At 44.3% G+C, this 17500-nt stretch overlaps 1 protein-coding gene across 3 annotated transcripts in view; it reads right to left on the bottom strand.

Moving 5' to 3' along the window:
- The window catches only part of LOC308311651 (inositol polyphosphate-4-phosphatase type I A-like), an 82511-nt gene that overhangs the window by 27786 nt on the left and 37225 nt on the right, over nucleotides 1-17500 (bottom strand). Inside the window, exons 11-19 of one of the 3 annotated variants that reach the window (XM_080758425.1) lie at nucleotides 15521-15651; nucleotides 15231-15335; nucleotides 13449-13557; nucleotides 9421-9607; nucleotides 7678-7896; nucleotides 5873-6014; nucleotides 4754-4957; nucleotides 3172-3204; nucleotides 812-984 (exon numbers count right to left, since the gene is read on the bottom strand). In XM_080758425.1, coding sequence (XP_080614551.1) covers nucleotides 812-984; nucleotides 3172-3204; nucleotides 4754-4957; nucleotides 5873-6014; nucleotides 7678-7896; nucleotides 9421-9607; nucleotides 13449-13557; nucleotides 15231-15335; nucleotides 15521-15651 — 1303 coding nt within the window. The remainder of the gene's footprint in view (nucleotides 1-811; nucleotides 985-3171; nucleotides 3205-4753; nucleotides 4958-5872; nucleotides 6015-7677; nucleotides 7897-9420; nucleotides 9608-13448; nucleotides 13558-15230; nucleotides 15336-15520; nucleotides 15652-17500) is intronic. The other 2 variants (XM_080758426.1, XM_080758427.1) reach the window with 2 other exon arrangements.

Below are 17500 nucleotides of genomic sequence, written 5' to 3'. Positions count from 1 at the left end.
TCCACAGATCGATATTATGAAAATGCCGAACTACAAGCTAACAACGCCTTGTGTGCCTGCTGTTCTATACATTATCGCCAATTGAGGCTTTGCTTTTATATCAGAGATTAGGAGTTTTATGGGGAAAAAAATATTCTAAAAATATTATTGCTAGCTTTACCACCATGCTCTAATCTTTAACCTATTTTGACCTGGGAAGAACGATTCTACAAAAATGTCTTCTAAATCCTGACAGTTTTCTGAAAAACCTCATGTTTCTGTGTCAGTCGTTCTCAAACATTGTCATGTCAAGGACCCACCAAGATTATATGTAATTGCCCGCCGACCCCCATCTCAAAATGTGTTGTTCCAGGGACCCCCCCCCCCCCAGAAGCAAAGATTTGAGTTAACAACGTTGGCTCTGAAAGAATATATATTCAAAGATGTGCACTATACATTTTCACGGTTTTTCAAAAATAACAGACCTGCAAGCTCGTTAGTGATCTCGTTGTAGATCCGCTATTTCTCAATAGCTAAAGTATAACATAATACTTAACCCATTCTGACCGGGAACCCATTTCGGTGTTAGCATCATGTTATGCTTTTAGCTATTGAAAAATAGCAGATCTACAAGTAGGTCTGCTATTGAAAAATCGAAGAACGACTGACATTTTTTAGAATCTGATCTCAGGTCAGAATGGGTTCATCAGACCAGTGTGTGTCCAGTGGAAACCTCGTATGAATCTGATCTCAGGTCAGAATGGGTTAAGTAAATGTACTTAGTTGTACTTTCCACCACCTGTGTGTGGCGGACTGTCGCACACCAACTGACCGTCTGGCAGAAGACGACGTCCCGGCGGTACTGCAGGGACAGGTCCATGGCGATGGTGGGCGCGCTGTCCTGCATGAGCAGGAACACCATGGACTTCTTGGCCTTGTCTCCCATCATGGCCACGCACTCCGTCAGCGTGGTGAGGAGGGGGTAGAGCGCCTCGCTCCACTCGCCTACACGCACACAACCACACACACACACACACACGCACGCACATGACCACACACACGCACACACACATACTCTACTATTAGTACATTCAATCAAGTGAATCTTTCCAATGTCGATTCCTTGCCGTTGACATGAATCACATGAACGTGGGGTTTATATTTAAATTTAGAGTTTCACGGTTTGACACTTTGTTCTACGGTCAGCTGTTTTCACAATTTTAAAATGTTTTTTTTTTTAAATAACAAATTAAACGGTATAAGACATAGAGCATTCCATATACAGTACAGTATGTATGTACTGGCCAGTTACATAACATTTAATTGCCTACATATTCTTACATGATATTTTATACATGTTCTCGTGAAAAGGCAGTGATACCAATAATCCAATATAGCGCCTAAAAAAAGAAAATGAAAGTGCTATTTTGCACATCAACGGAAAACATGAAATCAATCTTTTGCAGTGTATGTGTGTAACAAACGGCTACAACAACACAGAACACGGAACGGATAACATTCCATATGAGGCAATGAGGGGAGCAAACGTTGCAGCAGCACTATGGGCTGGAGGCTAATGCGCTTATAGCTAGGCTGAGGGCTAATGAGGGAAAGGGTGTTAGGAGGGTAGAGAAAGAGACAGGGAGAAATGGGACTAGTACTGCACCCGGGGAACCGTTTGTGTAACTCAAGAGCTCCGTACGGGTCTCTCAAAGTCAAATTAACACCCACAGGTGCAGCAGGAAAGCTGAGTGGGAGACAATGGCTACAGTTACTGCACATGCACACAGTATTCACAATACTGTGTTTGCGAACGTGCAGCTTGTCATGCACCCCAATAGGCAGCACACACCAAGCACTAGGGGCCCTATATTGACCCCTTATCACAAAACATATTAGCCTTTTTTTTTAACTATTTTTAAAAAGGGTGAATGATATGGCTATAGAGCGTCGCAGTCCCGCCCCGACGAGCGGCCCCAGAAGACAATTGCCAATTAATTTTCCCCATAGAAGTTTGATAAAGTATTTATTTAAAGACCTGTAAGCACTCGGACACTTTTTTTTGTCGTTTTTCATTTTTTCTAATTATTTGTTCGGCCCCAAATTATTTGTCATGAGTAGGCTTATACAGGTATTTAAATAAATACTTTATGAAACGTCTATGGGGAAAATTAATATAAACTGCAGGTTTTGTACTCATGTTAACTACTGGAGTTAACGTGCTATATTGGAAGCCATTGTTCTCACATTAATACAAACCCAAACACATATATATATTTTAAATCTTGTTGGTAAAACAAAAACCTGTCCAACGATGGGTTTCTGAAGCGTCCACAGTCCTCCTACGAGGCACAGACCGAGTAGAACAAGACTGTACCATTTTTACCACGAGCACCAGTGACGACCAATTATATGAAAATAGGTTGACAATGGGTGAAGTCGGCCTTTTAGTGTCGTGCCTTTATTACTCCCACCGTGTCTCGTAGACGGGCACTTACAGTATCCGTAATGTTAGCAAATAAAACCACCATATGTCAAGAGTAAAAATGAGTCATAGTCAATGGACGGAAAACGTTCCGGACCAAGACAGGAGTGAAGTGAGAGTAGCGTTAAGTATAGTAAGAGAGTGACACGTGTGTGACACGCCAAGCCATTCTGTGCCATGTGTTGTTTGTGTATCAGCTGGTTGAGTCACCAGGACACCCCCTAACCTAACCTGTCATTCACCCATAACCCATTTACAGGCCCGACATTGACATTTAAAAAAAAAAAGTCCTCTGAATCATGAAGGTTTTCTGAAATACCAATGTTTCTACGTCAGTGGTGCTCAATATTTCATGTCAAGAATCCTCAAAAAATTATATGTATTTGGCCGCCGACCCTCATCTGATAATATGTTGTTCCAGGGACCCCCCCAGAAGCAAAGATTTGAGTTTAAAACCGTCGCTCTCTGAAAGAATATAATTATATTCAAATATTTACGCCACATTTTCACGATTTTTTCAAAAATAGCTAAAGTATAACATGATGCTTGAAACACCAAAAGGGGTTCTCGCCCAGAATGGGTTAATCCTAGAGAGAGAGAGAGAGAGAGAGAGAGAGAGAGAGAGAGAGAGAGAGAGAGAGAGAGAGAGACATAGAGAAGGGGAGAAAGGGGTGGTGGTGGCGTTGGGGTAGCAGGGCAGCTCTTACCTGGGTAAACCTCCTCAGCAGTGGGGCTTCCATCTGGAAGAGGGGGAACGGAAGTTCCGACATGCATGGTTAGGGGGCGCTAGAAGCAACACGGCAGCAACGACGCAACATACATTACAGTAGACCAGGGCCACGTCTCTGTCTGCCATCCTTGAATCATCTGAAGAGTCCTATTCATTGTGAGCTTGTAGATCTGCTATTTTCACTACTTGTAATTTCTTTGAAAATGAATGAATAAAATGTCATGTATGCGTTTCTTTTGAAGAAACGGGGGGGGGGGGGACACAATTATTGACGCATTTAAAAAAAAATGTCCAAAAAACGGCCCAATTATTTTTTTAACCAGTGTGACAGCGTTGCCAAACTAAAGGGCCATTATAACCAAAACGGTAAACAGAACTTTCGATAGAAACTTGACCCGGGTCCAAGGAGGTCCAACGGGGCTCGCACAAACTAACCTGACTCCGACAGATGGGGGGCAGTTGAGTATTGAGTTCACAAGTTCACACAGTGAAACAAGAGTGACGCAAGCTCCTTCCATCTGGCCGGAGTCGGGTTAATTAAGCACAAACACCATTTCAGACACACAGAAAAGACAGAACATCAGCTGCACTAGCAAAGCTCCAGGACATACACTGACAAAACAACACACTGTCTCTATTCACAGAGACACAGGACTGTATGTAGAGAGACGGACCCGAGAGACAACATCAAAGACTTCACCGTTTACACGCCAATGTGTTTTGAAGACGAGAAAAGCTTCTTTGAAATACGATATTGAACACCCAAGTATTCACAACGCGAGACCGGACGGTGAGAGGAGGTTTCTTAAAAAAGAATTAACAGTTTCTTAGCAGTTCAAATGGGAAGAGGAGCAGAGGAGGAAATTGAGGAGAGGCAAAGTGAGGAGAGGGAAGGTGAGGAGAGGAGAGGAGAGGAGAGGAGAGGAGAGGAGAGGAGAGGAGAGGAGAGGAGAGGAGAGGAGAGGAGAGGAGAGGAGAGGAGAGGAGAGGAGAGGAGAGGAGAGGAGAGGAGAGGAGAGGAGAGGAGAGAAGAGAAGAGAAGAGAAGAGAAGAGAAGAGAAGAGAAGAGAGGGGAGGGGAGGGGAGGGGAGGGGAGGGGAGGGGAGGGGAGGAGAGGGGAGGACGAGACGAGTGAGGAGAGAGGTTAAGATGGTGTAGACCTGTCACAATTATTACATCATCGAGATAATCGCAATTATCCTGATCTACAAGCTTACACAACGTGTCATAAAGTGATGCTATTGTTTCATACATTTTTTCTATAAAATTATTAAATATGTAATTCATTTTCTTAGTACGGCATATTACATTATTTGTCATATCTGCCCTGTGCATTTTTTTTAATGACGAGGAAACTAAAACTTTATAGCTTATTCATAAATGTTGTCCAATGGTCACAACGCCAAAAAAAACCCCACAATTAAATCGTTAATGGCAGTTATCTGTAAGACAATGAATCGTCGACTTAAATGTGTAATCGTGACAGCCCTAGTATAGGTGTGTGGAGCAAATAAGAAAGAAAAAACAGAAATTAGATTTTTTTTTTTTTTTTAACGCACGTTTTTGTGGTGTGTCAGGGTGTGCAGTAGGAAGATGGCATGCAGAGGACAGGGTGGGCAGTGAGGGGCAGGACGGTGAGGAGGGTGATGATGGAGATGGCGATGGAGTCGAGGGTGATGAAGGTGACGGAGGTGACGGAGGAGGGTGGTCCTGCGAGCCGGTGCCCGCCGGGTTGATCCAGAAGACCCGCGTCCTCTCGGCCCCTTTTTGTCACAACCATGTACAAACATTATGTCATTCACACGCTATGAGTGTTAATTTGCTGCTTTCTTTCGTTTTAGGGATTTTAGCAGTTTTTGACAGGGGGGCGGGGGCATTCGAGCATGGGGCTAAATATGTATTTTTTAACACAATTTTATGGTGATTTATTTTTTTATGGTTTACTATAGTCCTAATAAACGCCAGGAAATTACATCTGGCCACAAAAGATCACAGGATCTATTGAATGTGACAAACTTACATATTGAGCCTATACACACAGTATAAGCCTTCCCCCAGTAGGCTACCTTCACATTCAGTAGATCCTGTGCTCTTCTGTGGCCAGATGTAATTTCCTGACGTTTATTAGGACTATAGTAAACCATAAAAAAGATGGCCCCGGCCCCCCTGTCAAAAACAGCTAAATTCCCTAAAACGAAAGAAAGCAGCAAATGAAAAAAGATTAACACTCATCTTTTACTTTATCTAATAACAAACTAAAACATGAACCTTGGTTGAAAAAAACTAAAGTTGTCCTTTAAGAAAACTCATTTGATGACATCTGACTTCCATTCATTCCGGTTGTGTTATTTTTTTTTTTGCTTGATCGTCATCTTTTCATCTTCAGAATTCATTTCATGTGCCACTCTGTGTGAAGAGCTTCAGTCATGTGGATCTCATCCCAGTATCCACATGGGAACGGCATGGCTATAATAATCATAATGTGGATATCATACTGTATGTGGCCGGCCTTTATCAGTCGATCTATATATGGCTAAATATATTAAATAAGTCATTCATAAATCCCTGTGATCTTTTTTTTTCATTTGAGTTCATTGTATCCATCCAAAGCCCCTACATTCAGTCAATTTACGTCAAGGGCCATAAGAGGGTTTTAAAAAATAAAATCTGCACTTTACCTTTTTTAGTAGCAGCGCCCTGCTGGTCAGTCTGGGTAGTGTCCAGGCCACAGTCGACCGGACTCCTCTCCTTCTGCAGCAGCTTGTCCACACGCTGTATGATACACTCTAGAGACTTATCTACGTTCAGCCATACCTTCTCCTGGAGGAGAGGAGAGGAGAGGAGAGGAGAGGAGAGGAGAGGAGAGGAGAGGAGAGGAGAGGAGAGGAGAGGGATTATGCAAAGCGGGGAGCAACATACATAATTTGCTTTACGATTTACATCTGTGCCAATGCCAAATGTAAATGTTCAAGTCAAGCTACTGCGCTTTAGAATCCTGAAACTAGAAAATATGAACGTGCCCCAGTCAAATCAAAACACATTCTCTTAATAGTAATGGAAGGGCATATATGGGAACATAAATCATTTCCCTTTAACCACTAGAGATATCTATAGTTTAGTCAAATTATATGAGCCATGAGAGGCTGAAGGACTAATTGATCAACTGATTGATTGATTAATTAAATGACTGACCAACTGCTGCTTTTTCATAATTTTCGAACTAATTATGGGCAAAAAATGACACTTTATGAAATTACAAAGCACTTCAAATTCCGAGAGATTAATGCACATTGATGTTCATTGCAATGCCATTGGTCATGATTTTTGCATATAAATAATACCCCCCACAGAGGCTGAAATTCACACAAATTAAAAATCTCTGGACGATTTTGATTTTATTTCCACCTGTGACCTTTGACCTTTAACCCTAATAAAAGTAAGTAAAATAATTGTAATATATGTTTTTTTGTGATCATTAGAATGTTTTATTCATTATTGTGAAAGATATCGCCCAAATGTAAATTATTAATTTATTATATAATTTTATTATTTATAATGTGCATAAAATTAGCACAATTCTTTTAATAATTTGTTTTACATGATTTCCTCTGATAGTAGTAAGGTTGACATCGGGTTTTTTGCAAGTGGAAATTAATCCGGGTATTACGGGGTTAAAGGGCCAATTTACCCCTTTTGCTACCATATCTTATTTTAATTATGTTTAGTTCACAGTTTCACACGGGATATTTTAGCATTTCAAATGTCTGATGATGCGTCAGGCATTGGTCTCACTTCCATGTTTGTCTCAGTCAGACAAACCAACAGACCGCCCACATGGGGTGTCTCCCAAAGAGTTTGATCAGCCTTCTTCTTTCTTTCCTCTTCGTCAGGACAGAAACACCTCCACGCAACCCTCTCCACAAGGAGGCAGTGGACCAAAGCATTATGGCCATTGTAGTAATTCAACAATCCAGTCAAACCCTCGTCAAATACAATGGCTTTCATTATCTTTCTAGGCATAGGGTGAAAATTCAAATTGTGCTACCGATATCTACTACAAAAACTACAAAAAGCCGTTCAGTCTCAGTCTACGAGCCATTGTTTCATTTCCGGGTTATCAGTGAGGTGGGGGCTGTTGTTGCATTAGCACATATCCCTTACCTCTCGTCACGTCAGAAACGGTTACATGTCCGGAGCGATGCGAGACAAAGTCTACAATCATCCGCATGTGCGACAGCTCACCGTGGACAGCGCTCGAAGCTTTGGAGATACACAGGGCTTTGGAAAATCATGTTATAATGGAGGCTCTATGGGAAAAAAAACCCATAGCTGGTGGGGACGGAGGCGTTAAATACATAGCAACCGGAGCAATGCTAAAAAGGTAATTGTCGCCGCTTTCATATACCGTATGGAGTATACGGTTGTCTACGAACATGTAGACAACATGCCTTCCAGCGGTATAAACGACGTCTCTTGAACTCACCCACTCCTCTTCGTGCCAGTCGACGTGCAGCGAGGAGCGGCTGTTGCGCCCGCTCCACGTGGCCAGCAGCGTGTCCTGGTCGTTGCGGAGGACCACCTGCTCCGCGGCGTCGGCCGTCGGGGACGCCTTGGAGGCCACGTAGTCGGGCCGCGCCGCGTTCAGCGCCAAGATGGCCGACGCCAGCAGCTTACAGTCACACACCATCACCAGCTGACGCGTCTGGGATGACAGAGAGAGAGAGAGAGAGGCACATGTCGGTGAGGAATCAATGGTATTTCACTTTATAACACGTCTGGGGTCCATCTAGTGAGGCTTTTGTGTAGCAGCCCAAACTGTTTTTTTTTTTTTTACTTGCTTGGCTCAATATTTAGATTTAAATTATTTTTTTGGGTACAGGCTTTAGTTTCGACATACTATTGGTCCGACAACGACAACCTACCTCAAACCCTGCCCTAACCATAACTGCAAACACGGAGCAGCGCATGTTCGCCAACCTTAACGCATGTTCGCCAACCTGAACACATGTTCGCCAACCTTAACGCATGTTCGCCAACCTTAACACATGTTCGCCAACCTTAACACATGTTCGCCAACCTGAACACATGTTCGCCAACCTGAACACATGTTCGCCAACCTTAACGCATGTTCGCCAAACTGAACACATGTTAACCCACCCGAACGCATGTTCGCCAACCTTAACGCATGTTCGCCAACCTTAACGCATGTTCGCCAACCTTAACGCATGTTCGCCAACCTTAACGCATGTTCGCCAACCTGAACGCATGTTCGCCAACCTTAACGCATGTTCGCCAACCTTAATCCGGTGACCGGATTCCGGTCGCCAAACCTTAACGCATGTTCGCCATCGTATATTCCGCATGTCGGTCCTATGTCGGATAATCAGAAATGATCCCTTCACATTATTGAATTGAATATCAAATTGAATTTCAAACACAACCACACCACCAGCTCAAATACATAGCGCTAAAACATTTCGGTCGACTGAAAAACGTGACAAAAAACTAAATGAGAAACCCATTCAAAAAGACCACCACGACTAAAACTAAAATTGAAAAAATGTAGCTGTCAAAATCAACACCAACCCATACTGTCCTTGCCTGGGCCCTGTCTTCTGGGCCTGTCAAAAAAAATCGTTTCGAGTTAGAATCGCGATTCTAATGCCGTCTGATTCAGAATCGATTCTCATTTTCCAAAAATCGATAAAAAAAAAAAAAATGTACCTGTGCATGCAATGCATTATGGCCTGGGTTTCTGCATAGTGCATTTACTACCAGCTATAAGCTAAGCCTGCCAATTGTATTTATTTTACACCTGTTTTAATACTAATGTATTGTTCTGGTATTGAGTGAGAAGAGATTTTGTAACTTTTGTACTGGTTCAAATTTGTGCAAGCTAAATAAATGAGACATGTTCTTACTCTTGGATTTAACCTTTGTGTGTTTAAATCATTCAGTTGATAAAACCTTTACAATTATACAAGCTTTTTACTAAATGTACTCTGCTTTCATGCCAGAAGACTGGAGTAGATCATGCTAAAATTCTATTTAATTGTTTTTAATCAAAATAAAAAAACTGCTTTAGAATCGAAAAAAAATCTTTTTTGAATCGAGAATCGGAAAAAATCGAAAAGATCGTTTTTGAATCGAATCGTCACCCCAAGAATCTGAATCGAATCGAATCGTGGGACACCTAAAGATTCGCAGCCCTACTGCCTTCCCTCACCTTGTCGGCCAGTATGGCCAGAGTCCTCTCCAGGCCGTTGGCGGAGCGCTCCTTGGCCGCCCGGGACAGCCTCTCGGCATAGTAGCTGACCTGAGTCTTCAGCGTGTTGATGTGGGCGATGATCTCCTTGGCCCGCACGATGTCCTGCGGGATGTACACGATGGACTGGGAGCTGGTCAGGGCACTGCTGCACGGGCGGAGACATAGGCACGCAATGCACGTGGTTTTAACCCATTCTGACCTGAGATCAGATTCTAAAAATGTCAGTCGCTCTTCGATTTTTCAAAAATAGCAGACCTACAAGCTCGTCGCGCGCCACTCGGTGGCGCGCTATGAGCTTGTAGATCTGCTATTTTTCAAAAGCTAAAGCATGACATGATGCTAACACCAAAATGGGTTCCCGTTCAGAATGGGTTAACACCGCTAACACTCCAGCAATGATTAGCATCATACAGTTTATATAGAGCTTTAAACTTTTAAAACGTTTTTTTTTTGTTTTAACCGAATGTGAGAAAGTCTGACTCAAAAGGGGTGGTGGTGCACAGCTAAATAAAGCCTGGTTTTACAATTACTTGCTTGTCTGTGTGTCGTGGACCGAAAATCACAGATCTACAAGCATCGCCGAGCATCGTGCCAGTGTGGGGGCGTGTTGTTGTTGTGAGCATGTATATCTGCGATTTCCTGTGTGTCGGGCATCGAAAGACGATTTTAGCGTCTTTTCTGTTAATTAAAGATGTTGGACCCATTTTACCTCACCAGGTCTTCGTCACATGGTGTTCCAAGTGTCAAGATTGAGTGACTTCAAAACGTGCCTCGCTAGCATATTTATAAAGCACCTCAGTGAATTTGATCTTGATTGATAAGCAATAATAAGTCAACATTTTAATGGCCTTTTTTTTTTGGTTTACCCGGCAATGGGTAAAACGCCCAGGGTCCCAAAAAATGTAGTCTCTGTGACACATCTAGGGGCCACAATCTCCATTCAAAGATGCTCCTAGAAGCTTTGTCATTGGTCAACTCGGTCGAAATGACTAATCTCAGGATTCAAGTATACAGGCAAATAGACCAATGACAAAGCTTCTAGGAAAAATTTTATTTTAATTCTTGAAGTAGTGGTGATAGCATGTTGCCCATGCTTGGCCATTGGTTTCAAAGGGGAAACACTCAATGCTTTCATACATATAGGCTACTACCACAAGTTGAGCACCATAACCTGTGACAGTTATTCGAGTGTTCTTAATTATTGTGCAGTGTTGTGTATATCTTACATTACATCATGCAACATGCCTGTTCTTAACCAACGGCCTAATAACACAGTGGATAGTTGACGCACAAAGACAAGAGACTGACCTTGACAGAGTAAAAAGGTGGAATATACCACTCCATTTAAAATAAAATAAAGACTCCTATAGATAATGTGTATCTATAGCAGTTTTGGCGAGCAAAAATAATTTGTTGGATTTTCAAATGAAGTGGTATTCAAAGGGAGTTGATGTGAACACAACATGCTCAAAGTGTAACACAGACCCACATTTCTATTACTTCTAGAAACTACATCTATGGAATATCTATCATTCGATCATAAAACGGACATAAATATCATAGACAAATCATGGCGCGCCGCTCTCTATTGGCTCCGAACCCAAAAAAGCACCCACCTACTACAGCCCACGACAAACGGTGCATGGGACATCTGATTCAGGTTGGTAACGCAAAGGCACAGCACGACAGTGGAGATCGAACCAAACAAATAAACAAACCACAAACAAAAGCGAAAATACAAGCAGAGCAGTGCATAATAACTCACCATCCCTCCTCATATACGCTGATCAGAAAAGTAAGAAAAAACAAACAAAAATAAACAACAAAAAGTAAGAAAAAAGCCACACAATGGAAAATCTTCTCTCAAAATACATAATCAATGAAAGATTTCCAAAGGAACAAATTAAGGCGTTGTTTTCATGCGAGGTAACGTCGTGCGTAACTGAGAGGGCAAAAAATAAATACTTTTTAAAACGTGAAATCATGAAATTATATCACTTTCTTGAAAAACTCAAAACTAGGAAAATTAAATACTTTGCTTTACTGGATTCAAAATCAAAGTTAAACATTGAATGAGACTTAAGCATGTAAATAAGGATCCAAAACGGAAGTATGTTGAACAAATTGTATGAAATAAATTGAATTAAACATTGAATTAAACATTGCCATGGTCATTTATGCATGGTTCAGGTCACCAGCCTCAGGTTCAGGACTATATCACTTACAGAGTATACACACGTACGTTACGGTACAATACAAATAAATTATTGTAGTGCCCACTCCTTTGGACCGTTCTGGTCATTTTTACACGCGTGACATTTGTCCTCTGCATTTACCATTAGGAGCAGTGATGTCATTTACCCATCCCATTACCATTAGGAGCAGTGATGTCATTTACCCATCCAATAGCCTCGGTACCCAGGCTTTTCTTTTTGTTCGCATTCGGCTCAACAATGAAAGCCTTAGGGTAACGAGACACATTTCCTGGTCTAGGAGTGGGAGTGAACTATATCACAGAGGGGGCGTGGCTAGGGGGCGTGGCTAGGAGTGGGAGTGAACTACAGCACAGAGGGGGCGTGGCTAGGAGTGGGAGTGAACTACAGCGCAGAGGGGGCGTGGCTAGGGGCGTGGCTAGGAGTGGGAGTGAACTACAGCACAGAGGGGGCGTGGCTAGGGGGCAGGGCTAGGAGTGGGAGTGAACTACAGTGCAGAGGGGGCGTGGCTAGGGGCAGGGCTAGGAGTGGGAGTGAACTACAGCGCAGATGGGGCGTGGCTAGGAGTGGGAGTGAACTACAGTGCAGAGGGGGCGTGGCTAGGGGGCAGGGCTAGGAGTGGGAGTGAACTACAGCGCAGAGGGGGCGTGGCTAGGGGGCAGGGCTAGGCGTGGGAGTGAACTACAGCGCATATGGGGCGTTTGTCAGACCTACTAACAGTCCGACGGACATTAGTCACGACAACACTGTCACGACATGCGTGGCCGGTTAAAACTAACCTGTGGTGGGTTAAAACTGACCCGTGGCTTCCTGTGAGGATAGGTTTTTTGGGTAGGGTGTCGGACGGTAGGACTGTTAGTGCGTCGGAACCAAACACATGCGCCCATGGACCTCTGAGTCCACTTACTGTTTCTGGACCACACACACACGCCCATGGACCTCTGAGTCCACTTACTGTTTCTGGACCACACACACACGCCCATGGACCTCTGAGTCCACTTACTGTTTCTGGACCACACACACACGCCCATGGACCTCTGAGTCCACTTACTGTTTCTGGACCACACACACACGCCCATGGACCTCTGAGTCCACTTACTGTTTCTGGACCACACACACACGCCCATGGACCTCTGAGTCCACTTACTGTTTCTGGACCACACACACACGCCCATGGACCTCTGAGTCCACTTACTGTTTCTGGACCACACACACACGCCCATGGACCTCTGAGTCCACTTACTGTTTCTGGACCACACACACACGCCCATGGACCTCTGAGTCCACTTACTGTTTCTGGACCACACACACACGCCCATGGACCTCTGAGTCCACTTACTGTTTCTGGACCACACACACACGCCCATGGACCTCTGAGTCCACTTACTGTTTCTGGACCACACACACACGCCCATGGACCTCTGAGTCCACTTACTGTTTCTGGACCACACACACACGCCCATGGACCTCTGAGTCCACTTACTGTTTCTGGACCACACACACACGCCCATGGACCTCTGAGTCCACTTACTGTTTCTGGACCACACACACACGCCCATGGACCTCTGAGTCCACTTACTGTTTCTGGACCAAACACACATGGACCTCTGAGTCCACTTACTGTTTCTGGACCAAACACACATGGACCTCTGAGTCCACTTACTGTTTCTGGACCAAACACACACACACACACGCGCCCATGGACCTCTGAGTCCACTTACTGTTTCTGGACCAAACACACACACACGCCCATGGACCTCTGAGTCCACTTACTGTTTCTTGGTGTCTTCAAACTTCTGCAGCAGTTTCCTCAGCCCGCTGTTCTTAAAGCCTTGACAGTGAGCCGCCGGCGCTCCGATGGTTATCACGTCATACGTGTGGTCTGGGGAGAGAGAAAGTGCTGGTATCAAAATGTACTTTTGACCCATTCTGACCTGAGATCAGATCCTAAAAATGTCTGAAAAAGCTATGTTTCTATGTCAGTCGTTCTTCGGTTTTTCAAAAAATAGCAGACCTACAAGCTCGTAGCGCGCCACTCGGTGGCGCGCTATGAGCTTGTAGATCTGCTATTTTTCTATAGCTAAAGCATAACGTAATGCTAACACCAAAAGGGGTTCCCACCCAAAAGGTTAAAAATACCAAAAGCAGAAAGTTCTCTTAATGCAGAATCTTTTGCAAATAGCAGATCTACAAGCTCACAATGCGACGCAGATCGGCTAGTTTCAAATGGCCGAAATATGTAGGGCTGAATGTTTTGTAATAATAATCAAAATCTACAAAGTAACTAGTAGTAAGTAAAGTTTTCAAAAGAACACAGACGTCACCAAAGTTGGAGCGAGGCTAGTGTTGGGCGTTTACGATTTTAAAAAGGTTGGGGGTTAGTGTGTTAGGATCAGACATTTAGAGCTTATTTCTCTGTGACAGGGCTAGATTTATGTCAGATTATATACCAGGTTTCACACTGGTGATAGCAGATCTACATGCACAAGCTTGGAAATTCTTCGGCTTTAGGCTTAACAGCAGCAAAAATGTATAGTGGTGTGTGTGTGTGCGTGCGAGTGACCATGGTCAGTGACCATGTGAGTGACCATGGTCAGTGACCATGTGAGTGACCATGTGAGTGACCATGGTCAGTGACCATGTGAGTTACCATGGTCCCGTCAGTGACCATGGTCAGTGACCATGTGAGTGACCATGGTCCCGTCAGTGACCATGGTCAGTGACCATGTGAGTGACCATGGTCAGTGACCATGTTTAAAAAGTGCTGCTATTGTATTTCTTTTTTGCCCTCTCAGTTACGCACGACGTTACCTCGCATGAAAACAACGCCTTTGTTCCTTTGGAAATCTTTCATTGACCATGTGAGTGACCATGGTCAGTGACCATGTGAGTGACCATGGTCAGTGACCATGTGAGTGACCATGGTCAGTGACCATGTGAGTGACCATGGTCAGTGACCATGTGAGTGACCACGGTCAGTGACCATGTGAGTGACCACGGTCAGTGACCATGTGAGTGACCACGGTCAGTGACCATGTGAGGGACCACGGTCAGTGACCATGTGAGTGACCACGGTCAGTGACCATGTGAGTGACCACGGTCAGTGACCATGTGAGTGACCACGGTCAGTGACCATGTGAGTGACCACGGTCAGTGACCATGTGAGTGACCACGGTCAGTGACCATGTGAGTGACCACGGTCAGTGACCATGTGAGTGACCATGGTCAGTGACCATGTGAGTGACCATGGTCAGTGACCATGGTCAGTGACCATGTGAGTGACCATGTGAGTGACCATGTGAGTGACCATGGTCAGTGACCATGTGAGTGACCATGGTCAGTGACCATGTGAGTGACCATGGTCAGTGACCATGGTCAGTGACCATGGTCAGTGACCATGTGAGTGACCATGTGAGTGACCATGGTCAGTGACCATGTGAGTGACCATGGTCAGTGACCATGGTCAGTGACCATGTGAGTGACCATGTGAGTAACCATGGTCAGTGACCATGTGAGTGACCATGGTCAGTGACCATGTGAGTGACCATGCCTCACCAAAGCCCAGCTGGTCCTGAACCCTCATTCTCTGGACATGGAGGTTAGTCGGCATGAATTCCAACTTCCTGTCCGCCTTCAGGTTGCTGGCCTTAAATGATGGACCTGACACACACGCACGCACACCAGACAGACAGACAGACAGACGGAAAGAGGGAGAGAGTCATGAATATGTGCATGTGCGATTGTGCGTGCGTGTGTGTGTGTGTGTGTGTGTGTGTGTGTGTGTGTGTGTGTGTGTGTGTGTGTGTGTGTGTGAGTGCGTGCGTGCTTGTGTTTCGTGAACAGACCTCTGTAGTTGTTGAGGTCGGACAGCGTTTCCTGATAGGCCAGTATGACGGCCTGGTACTGAGAAACGATCTGTCTTCTTAGATTCTCCCAACACGGAGACAACTCTCCCAGCTCCTCCAACTCACACACTCTGGAGAGAGAGAGAGAGAGAGAGGGAGAGGGAGAGGGAGAGAGAGAGAGAGAGAGAGAGAGAGAGAGAGAGAGAGAGCAGGGCAGAGAGACGCAGACGGTCACTCCAGCAAAACGTACCTAACCCATTCTGAACGGGAATCCCTTCTGGTGTTTTTAAGCATTATTTTATACTTTTGCTATTGAAAAATAGCAGATCTACAAGCTCATAGCACGGCACCGAGTGCCACGCTATACATGCTTGTAGGTGTAGCTCTGCTATTTTAGACAAATCTTTGAATATATATTCTTTCAGAGCGAACACTTCCGGGGGTGGGGGGGTCCCTGGAACAACATATTCTCAGATGGGGGGGTCGGTGGCCATGACATATTGAGCACCACTGACACAGAAACATAGGTATTTCAGAAAACCGTCAGGGTTTACAGTAAGGCTGTCACGATTCTCGATACGAATCGAAATTGAATCGAAATTGTTCGATTCAGTGTATCGAAATGAGGCTCCGAATCGCGATGTTTTATGTTTTTACTTCCGCGAGCGGCCGGGCCATTCCGCCCATGCGAATGCATGGAGAAAAAAAAGAGACGAAAAGCCAGCTGTATCGGAGCCGTGCCACACACACACAGTCAGTCACACACACACACACACACACACACACACACAGAGAGAGAGAAAGAGAGAGAGGAGAGAGGAGGAAGTGAGAAGTGAGAGAACGAGACCGCTGTTGCGTTTCACATGGCCAGTGCTGTTGTAGACAGCGGCGACGACGATGATACACGGAAATAAGTGTGGAAAAGAAGACGAGTGCCGTATCCCAAAGGCAACACGTCAAATATGGGCCAGCATCTTAGCAGACATCACAACCCTAACCGCAAGCACGGGAGCAGCGCATGTCGGACCATCGCTTTTTCGCATCGCAGCGACGGTCCCCCCGCTGCGGAGCGGACCGTTGCCCCGTCGGCTAGAATGCTGTCGGAAAATAGTGTGCCTCCCAAAGACAACAACACAGCCAACTATATTCTAGATTCTTATAGAGAAATGCTCTCAGCTAATTCGCCCCGTGCAAAACAATTAACGCACGGAGTTGCGGTCTGCATAGCTGCAGACATGCGAGCACTTTCAATGGTGGAAAACGCTGGCTTTCAATATTTAATGAGAGTTGCAGAACAGCAGAACCACGTTACAAAATGCCATGCAGGTCGCATATGACCACGCGTGTGTTGCCTGGCATGTATGATAAAGTGAGGGCACAAATCACTGAAGGGCTGAGCCATGCAGATCAAATTGCACTAACAACAGATGGGTCTATATACTATTTGTCTTTTTTTTTTCTTTCTTTTACTTACTTAGAGCTTAACAAGAATGTTACAAGTCATCTCATCTTAAAGAAACATTAAAAAAATGTTAGGGCATAAAACCCAAAGTTGTTAAACCTTTTATTATTCTCATTCTGATTTGTTATTTATAGAAAATAAATGTGACTTATTGGGAAACAAGTGTTTTTCTTTACAAACCAAGATATTGGCCTAAATTATAATGAATATAGCCCTCAATGCTGAAAAAGGAGGTTTTTAAAAAATTGATTGAAAAAATTGAATTAAACATCGAAGCAAATCGTGAGCTTCAAATCGAAATTTGAATTGAATCGTGGACTAGGCGAATCGTGATAGCGAATCGAACATCGAATCGAATCGTGAGCTGCAAATCGAAAATTGAATTGAATCGTGGACGAGGCGAATCGTGACAGCCCTAGTTTACAGTAGAAGACATCAATCGGATGTGACGGACTACCATAAGCAGAGTAACCTAGTGAGAGAGTGGCGACACTATAGCGTCGACTCCCATTGTAACA

Source organism: Protomyctophum bolini, assembly GCF_963924005.1.
Source record: "Protomyctophum bolini genome assembly, chromosome: 24".
NCBI lineage: Eukaryota > Metazoa > Chordata > Actinopteri > Myctophiformes > Myctophidae > Protomyctophum > Protomyctophum bolini.
The sequence above is the reverse complement of the archived record's forward strand: the minus strand, read 5'-3'. Positions and strand labels throughout refer to the sequence as shown.